Source organism: Podarcis melisellensis (assembly GCF_964234715.1).
Source record: "Podarcis melisellensis genome assembly, contig: HAP1_SCAFFOLD_248, whole genome shotgun sequence".
NCBI lineage: Eukaryota > Metazoa > Chordata > Lepidosauria > Squamata > Lacertidae > Podarcis > Podarcis melisellensis.
In genome coordinates this window covers 1-22635 of record NW_028112959.1, presented here as the reverse complement: position 1 = coordinate 22635, position 22635 = coordinate 1, and the positions used below count along the sequence as shown (strand labels likewise).

Genomic DNA, 22635 nt, shown 5'->3' with positions numbered 1-22635 from the left:
TTTAAATTCAATAAGGAGAAATGAAGCAATAAAAGGTGTGTCAGTAGGCCAGAATGAGTATAAAGTGAAAGCCTTTGCTGATGATCTGGTAATAACAGTGGAAGAACCACTGGAAAGTGCAAAAGTAGTTTTGGAAGAAGTTGAACAATTTGGTCAAGTGGCAGGGTTTATATTAAATAAGAAAAAAACCAAAATACTTACAAAAATATGGAACAAGGTATGATAGAAACAATGCAACAACAAATAGGGATAGAAGTGGTGAAAAAAGATAAATATTTGGGAATCTTGATTTGTTTCAGAATAACTATGAGCCAGTGTGGAAGGGAATAAAGAAAGATCTAGAGGTGTGGGGTCGAATGAAGTTATCTTTTTGGGGGAGAATTTCAACGATTAAGATGAGCGTGCTGCCAAAGATGTTGTTTTTGTTTCAGACAATTCCAATAATCAAGGGGACAGTGATCTTTAAAGAATGGCAAAGAGCAATTTCAAGATATATCTGTCAGGGTAAGAAGCCAAAAATTCAGTTTAAGTTATTAATGGATGCGAAAGAAAGAGGAGGCTTCGCCCTGCCAGACTTGAAATTATATTATGGAGCTTCATGTCCCTGTTGGTTGAGGGAATGGATAAAGTTAAAAAATACTGATTTGTTAGATTTAGAAGGTTTTGATAACAGATTTGGCTGGCACCCATATTTATGGTGTGAGAAGAAAAAAATCCATAAAGGTTTCGAAAACCACATCTTTAGAAGATCTCTCATAGAAATATGGGAGAGGTATAAAAGTTTATTAGAACCAAGAATTCCCCACTGGCTATCTCCGTTAGAAGTTATGAGTCTTAAGAAAGTCAATTTAAGGGGGAACTGGATTACATATAAAGAATTGATAGTAAAAGAAGGAGGAAAATCGAAAATGAAACCTTATGAAGATGTGAAGGAGCATGTATATGATTGGTTGCATTATTATCAGGTTAATGAAATGTTTAAAAAGGATTTTACAGAAAGAGGTTTTGATGAAAAAGAATCAAAATTTCAAATGGAAATAATAAATAATGAGTACAAAATTTTATCTAAAATGTATAAAATGTTGCTGGAATGGTATACAAAAGACGAGGAAGTTAAATCGGTTATGATACACTGGGCCAGAGATTTGGGTCATAATATACAGTTCAATGACTGGATAAAATTATGGAATGAAAGTATAAAATTTACAGCATGCACTGTGTTAAAGGAAAATGTTATGAAAATGGTTTATAGATGGTATATTACACCCATAAAATTTGCAAAAATGTATAAAACATGTAATAAGTGTTGGAAATGTAAAGAAAAAGAGGGAACATTTTACCATATGTGGTGGGATTGCAAGAAGGTGAAGGGTTTCTGGGAATTGATATATAATGAGTTGAAAAAGATGTTGAAATATACATTTGTTAAGAAACCAGAGGCTTTTCTTTTAGGAATAGTAGGAAATGAGATAAATAGAAAGGACTGTAAACTTTTCCAATACGCAGTAACTGCAGCGAGAATACTACTGGCCCAAAAATGGAAACAGGAACAACTACTGACGTTAGAAGAATGGAGAATGAAACTGATGGACTATGCAGAACTAGATAAACTAACGGGGAAGATCAGATATCTATGAGACCAAAAGTTCATTGAAGATTGGGGAAAATTTTCTGATTATTTGAAATGTATATGTGATGAGCAAACAACGCTAATGGGATTTCAAGAGGCTCTGTGAATGTTTGAGGAATATTGTGTAGAAGAAAAATAAGAGGGTGAAGGTATATAAATTTCAATATAAAAATTAGGAAATGTGTAATTAAAAAATTGAATAATGGATGATTATTAGAGAGGCTGAAGGAATTCGAAAAGAGAAAATATGTGATAAATTTCGATTGGATATTATAAATGTATGTTGGAAAATTAATAAAAAATATTTATAATAAATAAATAAGTACAAAAAAATCTTTTCTAAAAAAACCTGAAGCCTTTTTATTGGGATTGAAAGGGAAGGAAATTAAAAAGAAGGATAAAAAATTTTTCCTGTACGCCACAACAGCAGCTAGAACTATGTTGGCCCAGAACTGGAAAACTGATACTCTACGTACAATCATGGAATGGCAGACCAAAATGATGAATTACGCAGAATTGGCGAGATTGTCGGGAAAAATACGGGACCAAGATGAAAAAAAGTTTGTCGAAAATTGGAGTAAATATTTGGTCTATGTAAGAGAAAATGGTAAAACTTTAAAGACACTGGCAGGGTTGGAGTAACTCTAACGGCATAAGACAAAATAGTATTAAATAGAATACGTGATGTTATAACTATATGATACTTACTGAAGAGATGGAGGGAAGTCCGAAGCTCGGCAGAGCTCAAGGCCTAGGTGGATGGATAAATGTATAATGAGTGTATGTATTCTATGTGTATGTGTAATAATGAAAATCAGTAAAAACAGATTAAAAAAAGAGAGAGAGAGATAGAGGTGGATGGAGGATTATGATGCCGAGGATGGGAAATGTCCAAAGGAACGATGAACCAGAGAAAAGGGGGGGCCTCTTCATGGACAGAGAACAGCTGCCTTTCCTTGTGAGGAAACAATTGATTTAAAAAGGCTGTATTCCAAGATCATGCTGCGCTATTAACAATGAGTGAGGATTATGAAAGGTGGTGATGCATTACTATCATTTGACATCATTGCATCTTCATTTCATAAAAACTGGGAACATGGGAAGGAGGTGGGGGAATATAGGAAATGTTGAAATAAGAAAAGCTGCTAATGGCATTTGATGTGTTCTCTTTCCCTTTGTTCTCTTCCTTGAAACCAAAATAGGATTGCCTTTCCGCCCATTCTGAAGAAGGTGATACAGAAGACAGTCAAAATTCTGGGACATGGGGAACCTTTTGTTTCATTAGGAATAGCCATTAAAAAGTGTGAAATGTGGAATATGCTTCACTGAATGAGCACACATATCTCACATCAATAAACTCAAACAGGGGAGAAACCATTTAAAGGTATGGAGTGTGGAAAGAGCTTCAGTCAGAATAGATATGTTAAATTGCACCAGAGGATTCACACAGGGGAGAAACCATATAAATGTATCGAGTGTGGAAAGAGTTTTAGTGATAGTGGAAGCCTTAGAAGACATCAACGGACTCACACAGGGGAGAAACCGTTTCAGTGTATGGAGTGTGAAAAGAGCTTTAGTGATAGTGGAAGCTTTAGAAGACATCAACGGACTCACACAGGGGAGAAACCATTTAAATGCCTGGAGTGCGGAAAGAGCTTCTGTTTCAATGCAACCCTTAGAAGACATCAGCTGGCTCACACACGGGAAAAACCATTTAAATGCATGGAATGTGGAAAGAGCTTCAGTTTCAATGCAACCCTTAGAAGACATCAACGGACTCACACAGAGGAGAAACCATTTAAATGTATGGAGTGTGGAAAGAGCTTCAGTTTCAATGCAGCCCTTCAAAGCCATCAACGGACTCACACAGGGGAGAAACCATTTAAATGTATGGAGTGTGGAAAGAGCTTCAGTCACAGTGGACAGCTCAATATACATCAACCGATTCATACAGGGGAGAAACCATTTAAATGTTTGGAGTGTGGAAAGAGTTTTAGTGATAGTGGAAGCCTTAGAAGACATCAACGGACTCACACAGGGGAGAAACCGTTTCAGTGTATGGAGTGTGAAAAGAGCTTTAGTGATAGTGGAAGCCTTAGAAGACATCAACGGACTCACACAGGGGAGAAACCATTTAAATGCCTGGAGTGCGGAAAGAGCTTCAGTTTCAATGCAACCCTTAGAAGACATCAACTGGCTCACACAAGGGAAAAACCATTTAAATGCATTGAGTGCGGAAAGAGCTTCAGTCAGAATGGAAATCTTAAAAAACATATACAGATTCACACAGGGGAGAAACCATTTAAATGCCTGGAGTGCGGAAAGAGCTTTAGTGATAAGGGAACACTTAGAACACATCAACGGACTCACACAGGAGAGAAACCATTTAAATGTTTGGAGTGCGGAAAGAGATTTAGTGATAATGGAACACTTAGAACACATCAACAGACTCACACAGGGGAGAAACCATTTAAATGCATTGAGTGTGGAAAGAGCTTCAGTCGGAATGGAAACCTTAAAACACATCTACAGATTCACACAGGGGAGAAACCATATAAATGTTTGGAGTGTGGAAAGAGCTTCAGTTTCAATGGAAAACTTAGAAAACATCAACGGACTCACACAGGAGAGAAACCATTTAAATGTATGGAGTGTGGAAAGAGCTTCAGTTTCAATGCAGCCCTTCAAAGCCATCAACGGACTCACACAGGGGAGAAACCATTTAAATGTTTGGAGTGCGGAAAGAGCTTTAGTGAAAATAGAACACTTAGAAGACATCAACGGACTCACACAGGGGAGAAACCATATAAATGCATGGAGTGTGGAAAGAGCTTTAGTGAGAATGGAAATCTTAGAAAACATCAGCAGACACACAGGGCAGAAACCATTTAAATGTATGGACTGTGGAAGCAGCTTCCGTCAGAATGGAACCCTTGATTTATGTCAACAAACTCACACAAAACACAAACCTTATAAATATGAGGAAAGTAGATAGAGGTTCAGTCCTAGTGGAAGGTCTAAATCAACAGACTCACGGACAGGAAGAACTTTAGTACTTGAAACCCTTCAAACCATCAACAACCTCAAAGAGGAGAAGCAGTTTAAATGAAAAGATTGCAAAAAGTGCTTTATTTATAGAGGAGTGTTTATCTGGATTGCTGGTGGTCAGTGAGGATTAGGGCCGGGCGATATATTGTTCCAAACTGGTTTCTAGACCACATCGTGATAACCTTTCAAAAACAATTTATATGGCAACATACCAAGAATCACAGTGTGTGTTTCGGTGATGCCCATTTGCCTGGAAGCAGCCGGCAGAAAGCTTTTATTCATGAAACCCCTGAATATGCTGAGTTGCTGACTTCCCTCCCAGACGACAGGAAGCAAAAGACACAGATCCATTGCCCTGTGTCCTTCCAGCCTCTTTCCTCCCTTGCTCCCTTCTGCTGATGTGTGTGCCTGACTTAGATATCCTGTGTGCTGTATTTGTTTACTGCTGGAACTGGGTTTGCTCTCAGGAGCTAAGTTTTGTGCCTCACTGGGGACCCAGTGAGAACTGTATGCTTTGAAAGCTCAGTAAACTATTATTGAAGAAGTCCTGCTGCTTCTCTGTGTGTTTTTGACCTCAGTGTGGGACTTGCTCTACACGTGGCCCCTTCTTTGCTCATGCCCTGGAGTTGCTGTACTTAAGCATGCAAGACAGTTGCATCTGTGTGTACTTAAAAGCAAATAAAGTAGGACTCGCCTTTCTATGAGAGTACAGTGGTACCTTGGGTTACAGACGCTTCAGGTTACAGACACTTCAGGTTACAGACTCTGCTAATCCAGAAATAGTACTTTGGGTTAAGAACTTTGCTTCAGGATGAGAACAGAAATCGCACGGTGGCAGCAGGAGGCCCCATTAGCTAAAGTGGTGTCTAGGTTAAGAACAGGTTCAGGTTAAGAACGGACTTCTGGAAGGAATTAAGTTCTTAACCAGAGGTATCACTGTAATTTGTTTTCAACTGTTTTTAAAGATTTTGTAATTTGCTTTAGGAGATTCGGATTACAGACAGGGAACTAACAGTAATGATGATGATGATGATGTTACATTGCTTAACATGCCCCCACCCCAGTCATGAATACTTGAGGGCACTCCTGGGTCCATCATGGTTGCTTGAGGCCCATGTCCAACTCAGGCTACTTCCCCACCCAACAGACCTTTTGGGACAGAGAGGACATGGCCCTGGTCCTCTCTGCACCAGGTGGGATGGTTGCAACACTCTCTGTGTGGAACTGCCTTGAAGGTGTCTTGGGAACTGGCCCAGAATGCAGCAGCCAGATGATTGGCTGGGCTGCCTCTCTTTATGAATGGCATTTCTCTCCCACCTCTTTGCCCAAGGAGATCAAGGCGGCATCCATGGGTCTACCCCTCCCCACTGAGTCCCCCCACAACAAACACATTGGATTCCTGTTTCAAAACAGTTGCACTGGTTGTTTCCATTCCAGCAGGACCTCTCCTGCTCTGGGTGCCTTGGCTTGTGAGACCTCCAGTGGTGCTTTCATGGAACTATAGAGGTGGGTGGCACCCCAAGGATCATCTAGTCCAACCCCCAGCAATCTCAGAGGCCACGCTTGCATCTGGAGGAACTAAGTGTTAGAATATTTCCGTTCCATCTTAAGGGACAGGCATGACTGTTGTGTGTCACATGCCTGTTTACACTCCAGCACAGCTTTCTGGGAACTTCTGTTTGTGTACAGTGGTACCTCAGGTTACAGATGCTTCAGGTTACAGACACCGCCAACCCAGAAATATTACCTCGGGTTAAGAACTTTGCTTCAGGAAGAGCACAGAAATCGTGCTCCAGGGGCACAGCAGCAGCAGGAGGCCTCATTAGCTAAAGTGGTGCCTCAGGTGGGGTGCTGTCTTGCATTGGACATGAAGGCGAGCAGACATGATTCCTTTGTCCTGATGTGTGCTGAATAAACTGTAAATCTGCTCACATATGCCTCTCCAGCCACTTCTGTTGTGTGTTTACTCTGCTGAGTGTGCGTGTCCAGCTTCTGAAGGCTGCTGAAGCTCGGGTCGCAGTTTCATGCTGATCCAAGGACTGGAGATCGCCCAGCACAGCTGGGGGGCTGCCATTTGCCCCCAATTCCTTGGCTGCATCCCAACACTAAGCACTGGAGGAGAAAATGAGCCCTGCAGGATCAGGCCAGAGGGCTCCCTCCTATAGGGGAGACAGAGCAGAGGAGCCATCCATCACCATCTCCACAGATTGGCCTCCTCCTCCTTTAACCACCTTTATTGGTGGCCTCTGCCTCTTGTGGGAGGGAGTACCACAGGTTTTATTCTGCCCTGCCAGAGGAAGCGCTTTCTCTTCTCTTCCTTCCTTCCTTCCTTCCTTCCTTCCTTCCTTCCTTCCTTCCTTCCTTCCACCGGTGAGGTTTTAGGGACCAGGGTATATTTCATGTCTGAATGTTTCTATCCGCGGACAACCTCTATTGTAAAAGGGGACTGATCCATACATCCAAATGGGGTTTCTCTGCATGCATTTCCCCGCTCCTGGACCCAAGGGGCCAGCAGCGCATCCATGCAAAGGAAGAGCAGAGCTGCCGCCCTCCTGCGACTCTCCGCGCCCTGACTTGCCCCCCTCTCACCATGCAGCGCTGGGACCCCCCTCCCTCCCCATGGGCCCCATGTTGGGAGAGAGGAGACTCATTTTATAATGGAATGTTTTTAGAATGTTGGATTATTTCATTGTTTGATTATTTGATTGTTGTTAGCCGCCCTGAGCCCGGCTTCGGCTGGGGAGGGCGGGATATAAATAAATTTTATTTATTTATTTATTTATTTATTTATTATTATTATTATTATTATTTATATTATTAAAACATCAGACATTAAAAACCTCCCGATAGAGGGTTGCCTTCAGCTCTCTTCTAAATGTCAAAATGTTGCCCATTTCCTCACCCTCTGCCTGATTCCCTGTAACTTCGCTTCTCGTGGGGGGCGGGAATCAGCAGAAGGAGCACCTCCCTGTCCTGACTAAGCGATGTTGGTGGAGATGCTCCTGCAGGTCTACAGGGCCGAGGCTGTTGAGGGCTTTAGGTTGCAGATCTTACTGCTCCATAAGGATCTCATTCAGCAAATAAATGTATTACTGAAGGCAAAGAAGCATAAGAGGATCCAAAAAGTAGCAAAATCTTAACTTACGTAAAACCCTAACTTAGCATACCAAAACTGCACTCAAGTAAGAATCACACAAGCTGAGTAGAGAAATAGGAGACTAGGAAGTGGGACCAGGCGCCTTTCGGCCTTGTAATTTATATTAAATGTCAGAGTAACCTTGGGACTGGATAACAAGCCTGGCTCACTCCAATTTAAACCAGCTTCATCTGGTTCCCCAAAACAAGAAAGGTTCTTCATAACCTCATAGCAACTTATCCCACCACCAGCTCTCAGCAGAAAGGAAACTGCCGAGTTTCAGGAAGCCTGCATTAGATCAATACTTTTTTTTGCCTGAAAAATGCAACCATGACACTTAAAGGTCAGCACCAACAGTTTGAATTGTGCTTGGAAATGTACTGGGAGCCAGGGAAGGTCCTTTAGGGGCAGTGATATGTGGTCTTGGTGGCTGCTCCCATTCAGTAGCACTTTCTGGGTCACCTTCAAAGGTAGCCCCATGTAGACCACATAGCAGTAGTCCAAGCCGGAAATAACCAGAGCATGCACCACTCTGGCGAGACAGTCTGCAAGGAAGGAGGGTCTCAGCCTGCGTTCCAGATGGAGCTGCTAGACAGCTGCCCTGGACACAGAAGTGATCTGCACCTCCTTGGGCAGCTGTGAGTCCAAAATGACCCCTGCACACCTGGTTATTTAGGGGCACAGTTACCCCATCAGGACCAGGGAGTCCCCCACACCTGCCCACCTCCTGTTCCCCAGAGACAGTACTTCTGTCTTGTCAGGATTCAAGCTCAATCTGTTAGCCACCATCCATCTTCAAACCACCTCCAGGCACCAACACAGGGCATTCACCACCTTCATTGGTTCTGATTTAAATGAGGAGAAGATCTGAGTATCACCCACATACTGGTGAACACCCCGCCCAAACCCCTGATGATCTCTCCCAGCAGCTTCATATAGATATTATAAAGCATGGGGGAGAGGACAGAGCCCTGAGGCACCCCACAAGTGAGAACCCAGGGTTCAGAACACTCATCCCCCAACACCACTTTCTGGACACGGCCCAGGAGGAAGGAGGGAAACCACTGTACAGCAGTGCCCCCAGCTCCCCTAGAGGGTCCAGTAGGACACTATGGCCAAAGGTCTCCAAAGCCACTGAGAGATCTAGCAGAACCAGGAAACAGCTTTCCCCTCAAACTCTAGCGCATCGGAGATCATCAAGCAGCACAACCAGGGCAGTTTCTGTTGCATGATGAGGCCTGAATCCCAATTGGAAGGATAATGGTGGCAGAAGCTTTCCTGGTCCTGCACCTCCAAAAGCTCCAGGCACAAGACTTTCATTAGCTTTGAAGGGGCCATCCAATACTTAGTGGTCTTTTCTTCAAAAGACAAATATTCTGAATACTTTTTAATTAATGTATGATGTAAATAGCGCTTCTGTTTTCCTTGTTCCACATTGGAGAGATTTTGATACACAGGTCTGAGTTCATCTCTCTGCCTGAAACTGCTGTGTTAGCAGGACTGTGAGCCTGGGCAGTGTGTTTGGGGGTCCTGGGCTGCCTAGAGAACAAGACCCCCTTCTCAGCCTGGCTTAGATGGTCCCAAGGAAAGCAGAGCAGTACGTTAGGCACCAGCTTGGCTGCAGGAGTGGCTGGAAGGAGGTGTGCAGGACACCATCCAACCACCTTAGAGACGGTGCCACTCTGGATTTGTGTAGGTTTTCCTCTATAGCTTTTTCTTCTCCTGAAGGTAACTCAAAAGGAAGTGAAGGAGTGCACCAAAGTTTTATGACCAGAGTTTTCATTCGCGATGGGCTTCCTTCCCAGGTTGATGAGCCCCATCTGCTCTTCATTTTCCTCTGCAGAATGGGCAGAATCTGCCTTCTTGACTGTGGGATTCACTGTTGTTCTCATCCTTTCCATCCACCAGGGCCTGCCTTCACATGCAACAGAATTCCCTAATACACCAAGGATTTGAGACCCAGCAGCTATCCTCACCTGGTTTAGCCGGCTGATTGAAGCCATTCCTTGGGTTATGGCCTCTGTTGCATTCTGACAGCTTCTGGAAGCCACAGGTGAGAACTGAGTGCTGGGTGGGGGCTAATAGTGGATAAATTACCCCATAAGGTGCATGACATTTCTCCCACCAGAGGTACTACCGCTCCCCTAACACCACATGATATTGTATGATTATGATCTTTAAGACAGAACGGGAATTAATTCATGTCCCCAGAAATAACACAACTTCAGGCCACTAGAGAATCAATATTACATTTTCAAGGTACTACACATTCCACTAAGTACAGTTTATCTATCTGCCTTGAATATCCTGCTTTTCAGTGTTGTTTCTGGATAGTCATGCATCAGAAGATGGGCACGAGATCAGGCAGCACATCATTCTTTAAAGAATCAAGCTGCTTTATGAACATTGATTGAGGATTTTGAAAGTTGCTCATGAATTACTATCATTTGACATTGCAACTTCATTTCCTAAAAATTGGGAACATGGGTAGGAGGTGAGGGAATGTAGGAGACGTTGAAATAGGAGAAGGTGCTAATGGAGCTTGATGTGTTCTCTTTCCCTTTCTTCTCTTCCTTGAAACCCAAACAGGATTTCCCTTCCTCCCACTCTGAAGAAGGAGATGGAGAAGACAGTCAGAACTCCAGGGGATGGGTCACCTTTGGTTTCATGAGGAATAGAAATTAAAATGTGGAATATGCTTTATTGAATGAGCACACATAGTTCACATCAACGACGTCCAACAGGGGAGAAACCATTGAAAGGTATGGAGTGTGGGAAAAGTTTCACTGATAGTGGAAAACTTAGAACAAATCAGTGGACTCACATGGACAAGATAGGATTCCAATGCAGGGAGTGTGGTAAGAACTTCAGTCAACATGGGCACTTAAGTTTACATCAACGGATTCACACAGAGGAAAAAACCTTTAAATGTCTGGAGTGTGGAAAGAGCTTCTATCGGAGTGATGTACTTAGAAGACATCAATGGACTCACACGGGGGAGAAACCATTTAAATGCATGGATTGTGGAAAGAGCTTCAGTCAGAATGGACACTTAAGTTTACATCAGCGGACTCACACAGGGGAGAAACCATATAAATGTATGGAGTGTGGAAAGAGCTTCAGTTTCAATGGAAACCTTAGAACACATCAATGGACTCACACAGGGGAGAAACCACATAAATGTATAGAGTGTGGAAAGAGCTTTACTGATAATGGAAACCTTAGAACACATCAACGGATTCACACAGGGGAGAAGCCATATAAATGTCTGGATTGTGGAAAGAGCTTCAGTCAGAACGGGGACCTTAGAAAACATCAACGGACTCACACAGGGGAGAAACCATTTAAATGTATGGAGTGTGGAAAAGGTTTCTGTCAGAATGGAGAGCTTAAATTACACCAGCGGATTCACACAGGGGAGAAACCATATAAATGTATGGAGTGCGGAAAGAGCTTCACTCATAGTGGATACCTCAATATACATCAACGGATTCACACAGGGGAGAAACCATATAAATGTATGGAGTGTGGAAAGAGCTTCAGTTTCAATGGAAACCTTAGAACACATCAACGGACTCATACAGGGGAGAAACCATTTAAATGCATGGAGTGCAGAAAGAGCTTTACTCATAATGGAAACCTTAGAAGACATCAACAGACTCATACAGGGAGAAAACCATTTAAATGCATGGAGTGTGGAAAGTACTTTAGTCAGAATGCAGACCTTAAAAAACATCAACGGATTCACACAGGGGAGAAACCATTTAAATGCATGGAGTGCGGAAAGAGCTTTACTGATAATGGAAAGCTTAGAAGACATCAACGGACTCATACAGGTGATAAACCATTTAAATGCCTGGAGTGTGGAAAATGCTTCAGTCAGAATGGAGACCTTAAATTACACCAGCGGATTCACATAGGGGAGAAACCATATAAATGTATGGACTGTGGAAAGAGCTTTAGTGATCATGGATGCCTTAGAAAACATCAACTGATTCACAAAGGGGAGAAACCATTTAAATGTATGGAGTGTGGAAAGAGCTTCCGTCAGAGTGGACACCTCAATAAACATCAATGGACTCACACAGGACAGAAACCATTTAAATGTATGGAGTGCGGAAAGAGCTTTAGCGATAATGGAAACCTTAGAGGACATCAACGGACTCACACAGGGGAGAAACCAGTTAAATGCATGGAGTGCAGAAAGAGCTTCAGTCAGAATGGAAATCTTAGAAAACATCAGCAGACACACAGGGGAGAAACTGTTTAAATGTATGGAATGTGGAAGGAGCTGCAGTCAGAGTGGAACCCTTGATTTATGTCAACAAACTCACACAAAACACAAACCTTATAAATATCAGGAAAGTTGATAGAGGTTCAGTCCTAGTGGAAGTTCTAAATCAACAGACTCATGGACAGGAAGAACTTTAGGAGTTGAAACCCTACAAACCATCAACAAACTCAAAGAGGAGGAGCAGTTTAAATAAAAAGATTGCAAAAAGTGCTTTATTTACAATGGATTGTTTAAGGAACATCCAGAGACTCTCACGTGGAAGAACCCATTTAAATGTATGGAGTGTTGGACGTCTTCCTCTCAGAGTCCACTCTTTTCTTCACAGAAATGAACTCAGGAGGAAATCAGTCTTTAATACATGTTGTGTATGTGAAGTTCTGGTATTTATGTGTAAAACTGTATAGTAATGAAATATTGAAGGCAATGCCAAACAATGTGATTATGATCTAAGATGTAAAGTAGCTTTTGATAGAGAAAGGGTGAGGGTTTATCTGGATTGCTTGGTGGTCAGTGAGGGCTGGGCGATATATTGTCCCATACTGGTTTCTAGATAACCTTCCAAAAACAATTGATATGGCAACATACCACAGATCACAGTGTGTGTTTCTGGGATGCCCATTTGCCTGGAAGCAGCCGGCAGAAAGCTTTGCTTTGTGCAGCCCCTGAATATGCCGAGTTGCTGACTTCCCTCCCAGAAGACAGGAAGCGAAAGACACACCTCCATTGCCCTGCTGAAACTGGATTTGCTCTCAGGAGCTAAGTTTTGTGCCTCACTGGGGACCCAGTGAGAACTGTATGCTTTGAAAGCTCAGTAAACTATTACTGAAGAAGTCCTGCTGCCTCTGTGCGTGTTTTTGACCTCAGCGTGGGACTTGCTCTACACATGGCCCCTACCCTGCCGATACTCCGCTCATGCCCTGGAGTTGCTGTACTTAAGCATGCAAGACGGGTGCGTTTGTGTGCACTTAAAAGCAAATAATGTAGGACTCGCCTTTCTATGAGAGTACAGTGGTACCTCGTGTTACAGACGCTTCAGGTTACAGACTCTGCTAACCCAGGAATAGTACTTCGGGTTAAGAACCTTGCTTCAGGATGAGAATAGAAATCGTGCGGCGGCAGCGGGAGGCCCCGTTAGCTAAAGTGGTGTCTAGGTTAAGAACAGTTTCAGGTTAAGAACAGACTTCCGGAAAGAATTAAGTACTTAACCTGCAGTACCACTGTGATGTGTTTTCAACTGTTTTTTAAAAAATTTGTAATCTGCTCTAGGAGATTCGGATTACAGTGGTACCTCGGGTTAAGTACTTAATTCATTCTGGAGGTCCGTACTTAACCTGAAACTGTTCTTAACCTGAAGCACCACGTTAGCTAATGGGGCCTCCAGCTGCCGCCACGCCGCCAGAGCACAAATTCTGTTCTCATCCTGAAGCAAAGTTCTGGGTTACCAGAGTTGTAACCTGAAACTTATGTAACCCGAGGTACCACTGTACAGACAGGGAACTAACAATAATGATGATGATGTTACATTGCTTAACACAGTGTTTCCCAACCTTTTTTGGGCAAAGGCACACTTGTTTCATGAAAAAAATCTCGAGGCACACCACCATTACAGCCCCGTGACGTCAGCGCGCAGCGTCACGCCGGGAGGGACATGAATTGCTAGCAAATTACATAATCACCTCCTTGAGGGCTGGCTCATCTTCTCCGAAGGCAGAACCCCATTAATTAACAGCACAGACTCACACCATAGCCAAGACGAGGGGGGGAAACCTCAGTCATGCACAGTCATGCACATGTGGGGGCTAAATGAGGACGAAGACCGGGCAGAGAGCAGGGTTCAAATCACCCCACCTGGCCAGGACAATCCCTGGGTGCTCCCTTGGGCCACTCGCCTGACCCACCTCGCAGGGCTGTTGTTGCGAGGATAACACGGGGAGAACCACGCGCGCCCCCGGGAGCTCCTTGGAGGAGAAAGCGGGCGATGAATGCAATGCACGAAATATATGAGAGGTGACCAGGTTTTGCAGGTGAGGGGCCCCCGCCAGCCTCCGCTTCCAACACCCGGCGCAACGACGCCGAAGTTTCCCCCCGGGCTCGGCTCGGGGAGCACCGGTGCTCCCCCCGCGGCTCCCCTTCGCCCTCCCGGCTCTCTCTGCCGCCCACTGGGCACCCCCCTCACCTGCCAAGTCCAGAGCGCCGGTGGAAGTTGCATGCATGCATGCAGGGCGCCGCGTTGCCATTGCATTGCACTGCACTCCATGCAACGCCTGCACGCATGCATTGCCTTGCACGCCCGCCAAGGGGTCTCCCAGCGGTCCGATGCGTCCCCTCCGGCGCAGATGCAGCATTGCAAAAATAAAAAACCCCCGACGCAGCCCTACCTGGGGGGCAGCCTCCGCCTCCGCCGCTCCGCCTCCGCGGGGATCCCCGGGCTCCATCCTGCCGCCCGATCTCCGGAGGGCGCAGGCAGGCTGTGCGGGGTCTGCGCGGAAGAGCCCCTGCCCGCCCGGCTGCCGCTGCTGCGCTCATTCCATGGCCGGGAGAAGAGCGCTTCAAATAAAACGCCCGGCCCGCCAGGCCACGCTGGGAAACGTAGTTCGCGCACCCCGCGCGGGCGCGGAGCCCAAGGGCGAGGGGACTACGGATCCCGGCAGCCCCCGCGCCGGGGACAGAGGAGGAGAGGCCGGGTGCAGGGATGGAGGGACGGGTGGGCGAGCGAGTGAGTGAGTGGCAGCCGCCAAGCCTTGGCCGAGAGCCAGGAAGGGCCTCCCCGGAGGAGGAGGAGGAGGAGGAGGAGGAGGAGGGAGGCGCAGAGCGGGAGGGAGGGAACCCCAGGGGTCATCTAGTGACGGCGCCCCAATCGAAAATTTGACTTTAAAAAAAAAATCTTTCAATTTTTAAATTTTTCCCGCGGCACACCAGGCAACATCTCGCGGCACACTAGTGTGCCGCGGAACAGTGGTTGGGAAACACTGGCTTAACATGCCCCTCCCAAGTCATGAATACTTGAGGGCACTCCTGGGTCCATCATGGTCGCTTGAGGCCCATGTCCAGCTCAGGCTAGTTCCCCACCCCACAGACCTTTTGGGACAGAGAGGACATGGCCCTGGTCCTCCCTGCTCTGCATCAGATGGGATGGTTGCAACGCTCTCTGTGTGGAACTGCCTTGAAGGCGACTCGGGAACTGGCTCAAAATGCAGCAGCCAGATGATTGGCTGGGCTGCCTCTCTTTATGAATGGCATTTCTCTCCCACCTCCTTGTCCAAGGAGATCAAGGCGGCATCCATGGGTCTACCCCTCCCCACTGAGTCCCCCCACGACAAACACATTGGATTCCTGTTTTAAAAACAGTTTCACTGGTTGTTTCCTTTCCAGCAGGACCTCTCCTGCTCTGAATGCCTTGGCTGTTTACACTCCAGCACAGCTTTCTGGGAACTTCTCTTTGTGCACAGTGGTACCTCAGAATACAGATGCTTCAGGTTACAGACAGCGCTAACCCAGAAATATTACCTCGGGTTAAGTACTTTGCTTCAGGATGAGAACAGAAATTGTGCTCCAGCAGCGCAGCGGCAGGAAGCCCCATTACCTAAAGTGGTGCTTCAGGTTAAGAACAGTTTCAGGTTAAGAATGGACCTCCAGAACAAATTAAGTACTTAACTGAGGTACCACTGTATAGCTTTTGCTTATGCTGTCTTGTTTGGACATGAAGGAGAGCAGACATGATTCCTTTGTCCTGATGTGTGCTGAATAAACTGCTTGTAAATCTGCTCACATATGCCTCTCCAGCCACTTCTGCTGTGTGTTTACTCTGTTGAGTGTGCATGCCCAGCTTTTGAAGACTGCTGAAGCTCGGGTCGCTGATCCAAGGACTGGAGATCACCCAGCACACGGACTCCTTGGCTGAATCCCAACATTAAGCACTGGAGGAAAAAAGGAGGCCTGCAGGATCAGACCATAGGGCTGCTTCCTATGCAGGAGACAGAGCAGAGGATTCCCCCATCACTCTGTCCTACTCCTCCTCCATGGATTGGCCCCCTCCTCTTTTAACACCACCTTGATTGGTGGCCTCTGCCTCTTGTGGGAGGGAGTTCCACAGGTTTACTCTGCCCTGCAAGAGGAAGCGCTTTCGCTTCTCTGCATTCATTCCTTCCTTCCTTCCTTCCTTGCACAGGTGAGGTTTTAGGGACCAGGGTATATTTCATGTCCAAATGTTTACATCCACGGCCAACCTCTGTTATACAAGGGGACTGATCCATACATCTGAATGGGATTTCTCTCCATGCATTTCCCCGCTCCTGGATCCAAGGGGCCAGCAGCGCATCCATGCAAAGGAAGAGCAGATCTGCTGCCCTCCTGCGACTCTCCGCGCCCTGACTTGCCCCCCTCTCGCCATGTAACGCTGGGAGCCCCCTCCCTCCCCATGGGCCCTGTCCTGGGAAAGAGGAGACTCACTGGATCCCAGCAGTCGCCCCCAAACAGCCTCTGCAAAGCTGAACCAATGGGACCCCCACACGCCCGGCTTCTTGCAGGAAAGGGAGGGGTTGGGCTTTCGCTCTGAAGGACCCTGCCCCCCCTCTTACTTTCCTGTCTAGGAATCTAGATCTTTCCGTTTAACCCTTGGCACGCCGAGCACACCCAACTCACGCCTCTCCCTCTCGAGAGACGGAGCATCGCGCACCAATGGCATCCCGAGAAGGCGGAGGAGGAGAGGTTTATGGATTACTTCCGGCAAGGGATACATTCAGTTATGGACAGCAGCTGAATGGTCCCCTAACAGCTGGCCCCTGAACACGGGTCCTAAGAAAACTTCACTGGCTCCCAGTCCGCTTCCGAGCACTGTTCAAAGTGTCGGTGCTGACCTTGAAAGCCCTACGCCTGAAAGCAGCACTTTATCGAGAAGTTTTTAATATTTCATGTTGTGTTATGTTTTCTTCTATTCTTTTGGAAGCTGCCCAGAGTGGCTTGAGCAATCTAGTCTGATGGGTGGGGTACTGTTACAATAAAATCTGGGTGCGAGGCTACTCTGCCACCAAGCTCGTCAGACTAAGTCCGCGGGTCCCTGCGGAGGAAAATGAGCTCAGCCGGGCACAGGAGCAAACTGCAGAAGATCCAAGTTTATTGTGCAACAGGTTCAAGGCGAGATTGAACAGCGAGAAAGGGGTGACATGAACTTTTGAAACTTCCCTCCATGTCCCAGAATACAGTGCAAAATACATCACAGTTACATCATGAATACATTAAGAAGATGTTGGGTTACACAGGTTACATCATGAATACATTAAGAAGAGGTTGGGTTACACAGGATTAACATATGGAGGAGGGAGGGGGGAATATGCAGAGCTGGAGATATGCGTAGATAAACACTTCCTTAGTGATGAGAAGACAATGGTCCATGTACTGGCATTGCCCGGAGGAAAGATTTGGCAGAGTGATTTGACAGGATTAGGGTCTTGACACCTTGCTTGAGGGATTATGGAGGACAGGGGAGGTGTCATGGAGTCCTAAAGAAATTGAGCAAATTGGCACGTTGATTTTCTATGAATTTTATAGATTTTAGTCCCTTTTGACATTGACAATTGGAAATAAATGGATATATTGTAGCTAAGAAGAAGGTGAAGAAGACATGCCCCCCCCTTCCGTATCAGTACAAAAAAACAAAAAAATTCCTTCCAGTAGCACCTTAAAGACCAACTAAGTCAGTTCTTGGTATGAGCTTTCGTGTGCATGCACACTTCTTCAGATACCATGCACACGAAAGCTCATACCAAGAACTGACTTAGTTGGTCTTTAAGGTGCTACTGGAAGGAATTTTTTTGTTTTGACTATGGCAGACCAACACGGCTACCTATCTGTAACTAGTACAAAAAAAGTTACTGTTGTTGTTAGACACCCAGCTTTTGATAGGGCTGCTTCGTTCTGTGCTTTTGGACTCCTATGTGGGCTTACGGGTTTGGTGCTTGTGGATCTCATGGGATTTAATGACTTGCCATTATAAATGCACGGACATAAGTGCATTTACACAGACACATTTCCAAAAAAACACCAAAACTCCGGCATGTAGCCGCAGGTGATACAATAGGCGCCTTTCTGCAAATAGCCTTTGCAACACAACTCACTGGATGGTAACAAAGTACACACATTTGCCTCTTTGCAACGGATGCTTTCACTTAGCCCCGTTTCCTCAATGAATCCACCCATTTCTTGATGAAATGTAACTTCTGCCAGGAAAACCTGAGCTGAAATAGTAAGGAGAGCAAAACAGCAGCCCTGTCTGACCCCCGCCAGCCCCCAGACTCCCCCAGTCACGTGGCAGGAGATTCTTCCTGAGCCCCCCCCCTCCGTGAGATGGGTATGACATCATTGATGATCCATTGATGATCCACATGATCCAAGCAGACTGTTCCAAAGAGCAGATCTGTATGCCTGAATGAAACGGGTCTGCGATGATGGATTGTGGAGTCAAGAAATCCACCCTTTCCAATTATCTCTCAGGCTGGCCGGGAAAAGGCAGGGGGGTGGGCGACTATCTGAGGGTGTCCAAATTGCAACGCGCTTTACTTCTGGGCTGCTTCACTCCTTGCATGGGGGGGGGGGCTCTGCGCGCAAACAGATCAACAGCTGCCTTGTTTTATTCCTGGCCTCATTGTGTTACCTCTGACGGAGACAGAAGGGATGAATTTTACCTGGGTGTCGGGGCTGTGTGTGCAAAAGCCCAAGCCCCATTCTTTCCGTAACACAGGTGTCACAGAGCCTAACCCGCTGCTCAATGTGCACCAATACCGTCCTAAAACATGGAATGGATCTAAGCTCATGGCGTGGGGTGGGGAGGGAAGGATTTTGCAATGCAAACATTGTAGGGGGGGGGACAAGCTTTGCAAATGGATTGGCGTGATCAACCTTTTCCCGCTCTCCTCATCCCCTGAAGGAAGAAGGGAGGGGGGAAACCTTCCTCTCCTTCGCCCCCCTCAATTTCTCCCTCGCTGGTACATCCTCCTCTCACTCCGCCCCCACAACCCCAAATCCCCCCGTATGTCGCACCTCTTCCTTCTGCTCCTCCTCCTCTCCATCCGGCTTCTGTTTCCGGAATGAGGGGAGAGAGCCCCCCTCCCAACCTGCCTGCTTCGCCCGCAAGTGGAGCTTCTACTCCGAATTGCTGCTCTGCGGCGTAGCTCGCGGGGGGGGGGCGCTTTCGGAAAGGGGAGGAGGATGGGAAGAGGAAGATCCCCGCCCCCCGTGGATGTTGCAGGAAAGAAATGAGACTCGGGAGCGAGGACAAAGAGGCAAAGGGCTCCCGGGGGAGGAGAGGGGAGAAAAGGACCCAGAGACCCCCGCCAGCTCCCCAAAGCGCCTTTCGTGGGCCCCATGGGAAGGGCCTGGATCCCTGCACGTGTGCTGCGAAGGGGGCTTTCCTTGGCCCCTTAGGCGCCTTGGCAGCGGCAGAGATAACCCTAACCATATAAGGCGCCAAGGGGTGGGGGCCTCTGGGTGCAGGGGAGACTCTGGGACAGAGGGAGGGAGTCGAGGAAGTGGGGAGGGGTAGCATCCCTGGGGCAGGGAAGGGCAGCATTGGGGGGGGGGAGGAAGACCAGTCTTTGGGGAGACTTCTCCATGGTGGCGCCTGCGTGGATTCTCCAGAGGGGCCGCCTTGGCTTCTCCCTCCCTCCCAGGAATCGGCCACCCCTTCAAGGCAACCAGAGGGATCCCTGGAAAGTGGGGGGTCATGTCCCCCCTCCCCTCCTTCCTGCAACCTCCATCCTCTTCCCACCCCATAAGCCCCCATAAGCTCCTTCCCTGTCCAGGAAGAGGGGAGGGGAGAGGCCTTCTCAGAAGGAGATCTTCGTTTCCCCAATCCCACCCAGGAAGCAGCCAGAAACCTTTTCCTCTCTCTCAGGCTTCCATCTTTAAGTGTCTTTTCCACTGCCTGGTGCATTGAGGATGAGAATAACAATTGATCCCAAATCACCTGCTCTCAGCAGAAGGGAACTCCCTTATCAGCTAAAATGTTCCAGCTAGAGAAAACACCAGCTTTGAATCACACAGAGTAAAACCACCAGAACCTTCTTGAAGCAATAGACCAGGAATGATTGATCTCTCTACATTAGATCAATACTTTTCTATGCCTGAAAAATGCAACTATGACCCTTTAAAGGTCAGCACCAACAGAGCACTATCCAAGCATCTTAGAGACTCCACTCAAGATTTGTGTAGGTTTTCCTCCATAGCATTTTCTTCTCCTGAAGATAAGTCATGAGGCAGCAAAGTTTAGGATCAGAGTTTTCCTTCTCAATGGGCTCCCTTCCCTTTCCTCTGCAGGATGGGCAGAATCTGCCTTCTGGACTGTGGGATTCACTGTTGTTCTCATCCTCTCCATCCACCAGGGCCTGCCTTCACCTGCAGCAGAATTCCCCAACACACCAAGGATTTGAGACCCACCAGCTATCCTCACCTGGTTTTGCCAGCCAGTTGAAACTGTTCCTGGGATCGTGGCCCCTGTTGCATGCTGACAGCTTCTGGAAGCCACAGGTGAGAGCTGAGTGCAGGGTGGGGACCATTGATGGATAGATTACCCCATAAGGTGCATGTCATTTTCCCCACCAAACACAACTTCAGCGCATCAAGGAATCAATACCATATATTCAAGGCTGAAGTTTCTACTAAGTACAGTTATCCCTTTGCCTTGAATATCCAGCTTTGTCAGTGTCAGATTAGGATAGTTCTGTATCAGCAGAGGGGCACGAGATCAGGCAGGACATCAACATTATAAAGAACCATTGGGGTGGGGTGTTTCCAATTTGCCAGCTGCTTTCTTTCTGCTTCTCCTGCTCCCTCCAATGCAAGGCATGTAGATGGTGGTCCATCTCCAACAACAGGAGCTTCCCTGAGCACCCATTCAGCTCACCCCAAGCACCAAGCCTGGTCACTAGTTCTCTGACTGACCCAGACCACAGTCCCTGGAGAAGATGTAGACCTGGGTCTCACATAATAGTCCACTTGGACCTCCTGAGGCCAATGGGACTGTGCAGGTGATTCATTAAGAGACAGGGGTGGGTGGAGGATTATGATGCAGAGGATGGGGAATGTCCAAAGGAATCATGAACCAGAGAAAGAGAGGGCTGTTTCTTGGACAGAGAGCAGCTGTATTTCCTGTGAGGAAACAATTGATTTGAAAAGGCTGTTTTCCAAGATCATGCTGCTTTATTAATGATGATTGAGGATTACGAAAGGTTGCTGATGCATTACTATCATTTGACATCATTGCATCTTCATTTCATAAAAACTGGGAACATGGGTAGGAGGCAGGGGAATATAGGAAATGTTGAAATAAGAAAAGGGGCTAATTGTGTTTGATTTGTTATTTTCCCTTTCTTCTCTTCCTTGAAACCCAAACAGGATTTCCTTTCTGCCCATTCTGAAGAAGGTGATACAGAAGACAGTTAGAATTCCGGGAGATGGGGAACCTTCCGTTTCATTAGGAATAGCCATTAAAATGTGTGAAATGTGGAATATGCTTCACTGAATGAGCACACATATCTCACATCAATGAACTCAAACAGGGGAGAAACCATTTAGAGGTATGGAGAGAGGAAAAAGTTTCACTGACAGTGGAAAACGTACAACACATCAACGCACTCCCATGGGCAAGAAACGATTTCAATGCACAGAGTGTGGAAAGAACTTCAGTCAGAGGGGACACTTAAATTTACATCAACGGACACATACAGGTGAGAAACCTTTTAAATGTATGGAATGTGGAAAGAGCTTCAGTCAGAATGGAAACCTTAGAAAACATGAACAGATGCACACAGGGGAACAACCTTTTAAATGCATGGAGTGTGGAAAGAGCTTCAGTCAGAATGGAAACCTTAAAATTCACCAACAGACTCACACGGGTGAAAAACCATACGAATGTATGGAGTGTGGAAAAAGCTTTCATTTCACTGCAAACCTTAGAACACATCAACGGACTCACACAGGGGAGAAACCATTTAAATGCATGGAGTGTAGAAAGAGCTTCAGTCAAATTGCGCACCTTAGAACACATCAACGGACTCACACAGGAGAGAAACCATTCAAATGCATGGAGTGTGGAAAGAGCTTCAGTCAGATTGGAAACCTTAAATTACATCAACGGACTCACACGGGTGAAAAACCATATAAATGTAGGGAGTGTGGAAAGAATTTCAGATTTAGTGGAACCCTTAGAACACATGAAGAGACTCACATAAGTAAAAAACGATTTAAATGCATGGATTGTGAAAAGTGTTTCAGTCAGAGTGCACACCTTAGAACACATCAACGGATTCACACAGGGGAGAAACCATTCAAATGTATGGAGTGCGGAAAGAGCTTCAGTGACAGTTCAAGACTCCATTTACATCGACGAACACACACAGGGGAGAAACCATTTAAATGTATACAGTGTGGAAAGAGCTTCAGTCAGTTTGGAAACCTTAGAACACATCAACGGACTCACACAGGGGAGAAACCATGTGAATGTATGGAGTGTGGAAAGAGCTTCAGTCAGATTGG

General features: G+C 46.3%; 3 protein-coding genes across 5 annotated transcripts in view; all 3 read left to right on the top strand.

Moving 5' to 3' along the window:
- Positions 1 to 5377, top strand: part of LOC309362428 (uncharacterized protein) — a 62301-nt gene extending 56924 nt beyond the window's left edge. The window contains exon 3 of the mRNA XM_081931776.1: positions 3015 to 5377. Within this exon, the coding sequence (XP_081787902.1) occupies positions 3015 to 4522 (1508 nt within the window). The 3' untranslated portion in view covers positions 4523 to 5377. The remainder of the gene's footprint in view (positions 1 to 3014) is intronic.
- LOC309362429 (uncharacterized protein) overlaps positions 1 to 12938 on the top strand; it is a 34800-nt gene extending 21862 nt beyond the window's left edge. For 2 of the 3 annotated variants that reach the window (XM_081931777.1, XM_081931778.1), the window contains 2 exons: positions 9723 to 9867; positions 10133 to 12938. In XM_081931777.1, coding sequence (XP_081787903.1) covers positions 10522 to 12084 — 1563 coding nt within the window. In that variant the 5' untranslated portion in view covers positions 9723 to 9867; positions 10133 to 10521 and the 3' untranslated portion in view covers positions 12085 to 12938. The remainder of the gene's footprint in view (positions 1 to 9722; positions 9868 to 10132) is intronic. The other variant, XM_081931779.1, reaches the window with a different exon arrangement.
- Positions 1 to 22625, top strand: part of LOC309362432 (uncharacterized protein) — a gene marked incomplete at its 3' end in the record, with an annotated part of 79718 nt that extends 57093 nt beyond the window's left edge. The window contains exon 2 of the mRNA XM_081931782.1: positions 21496 to 22625. Coding sequence (XP_081787908.1) covers positions 21680 to 22625 — 946 coding nt within the window. The remainder of the gene's footprint in view (positions 1 to 21495) is intronic.
- Positions 22626 to 22635: the final 10 nt, after the last annotated feature.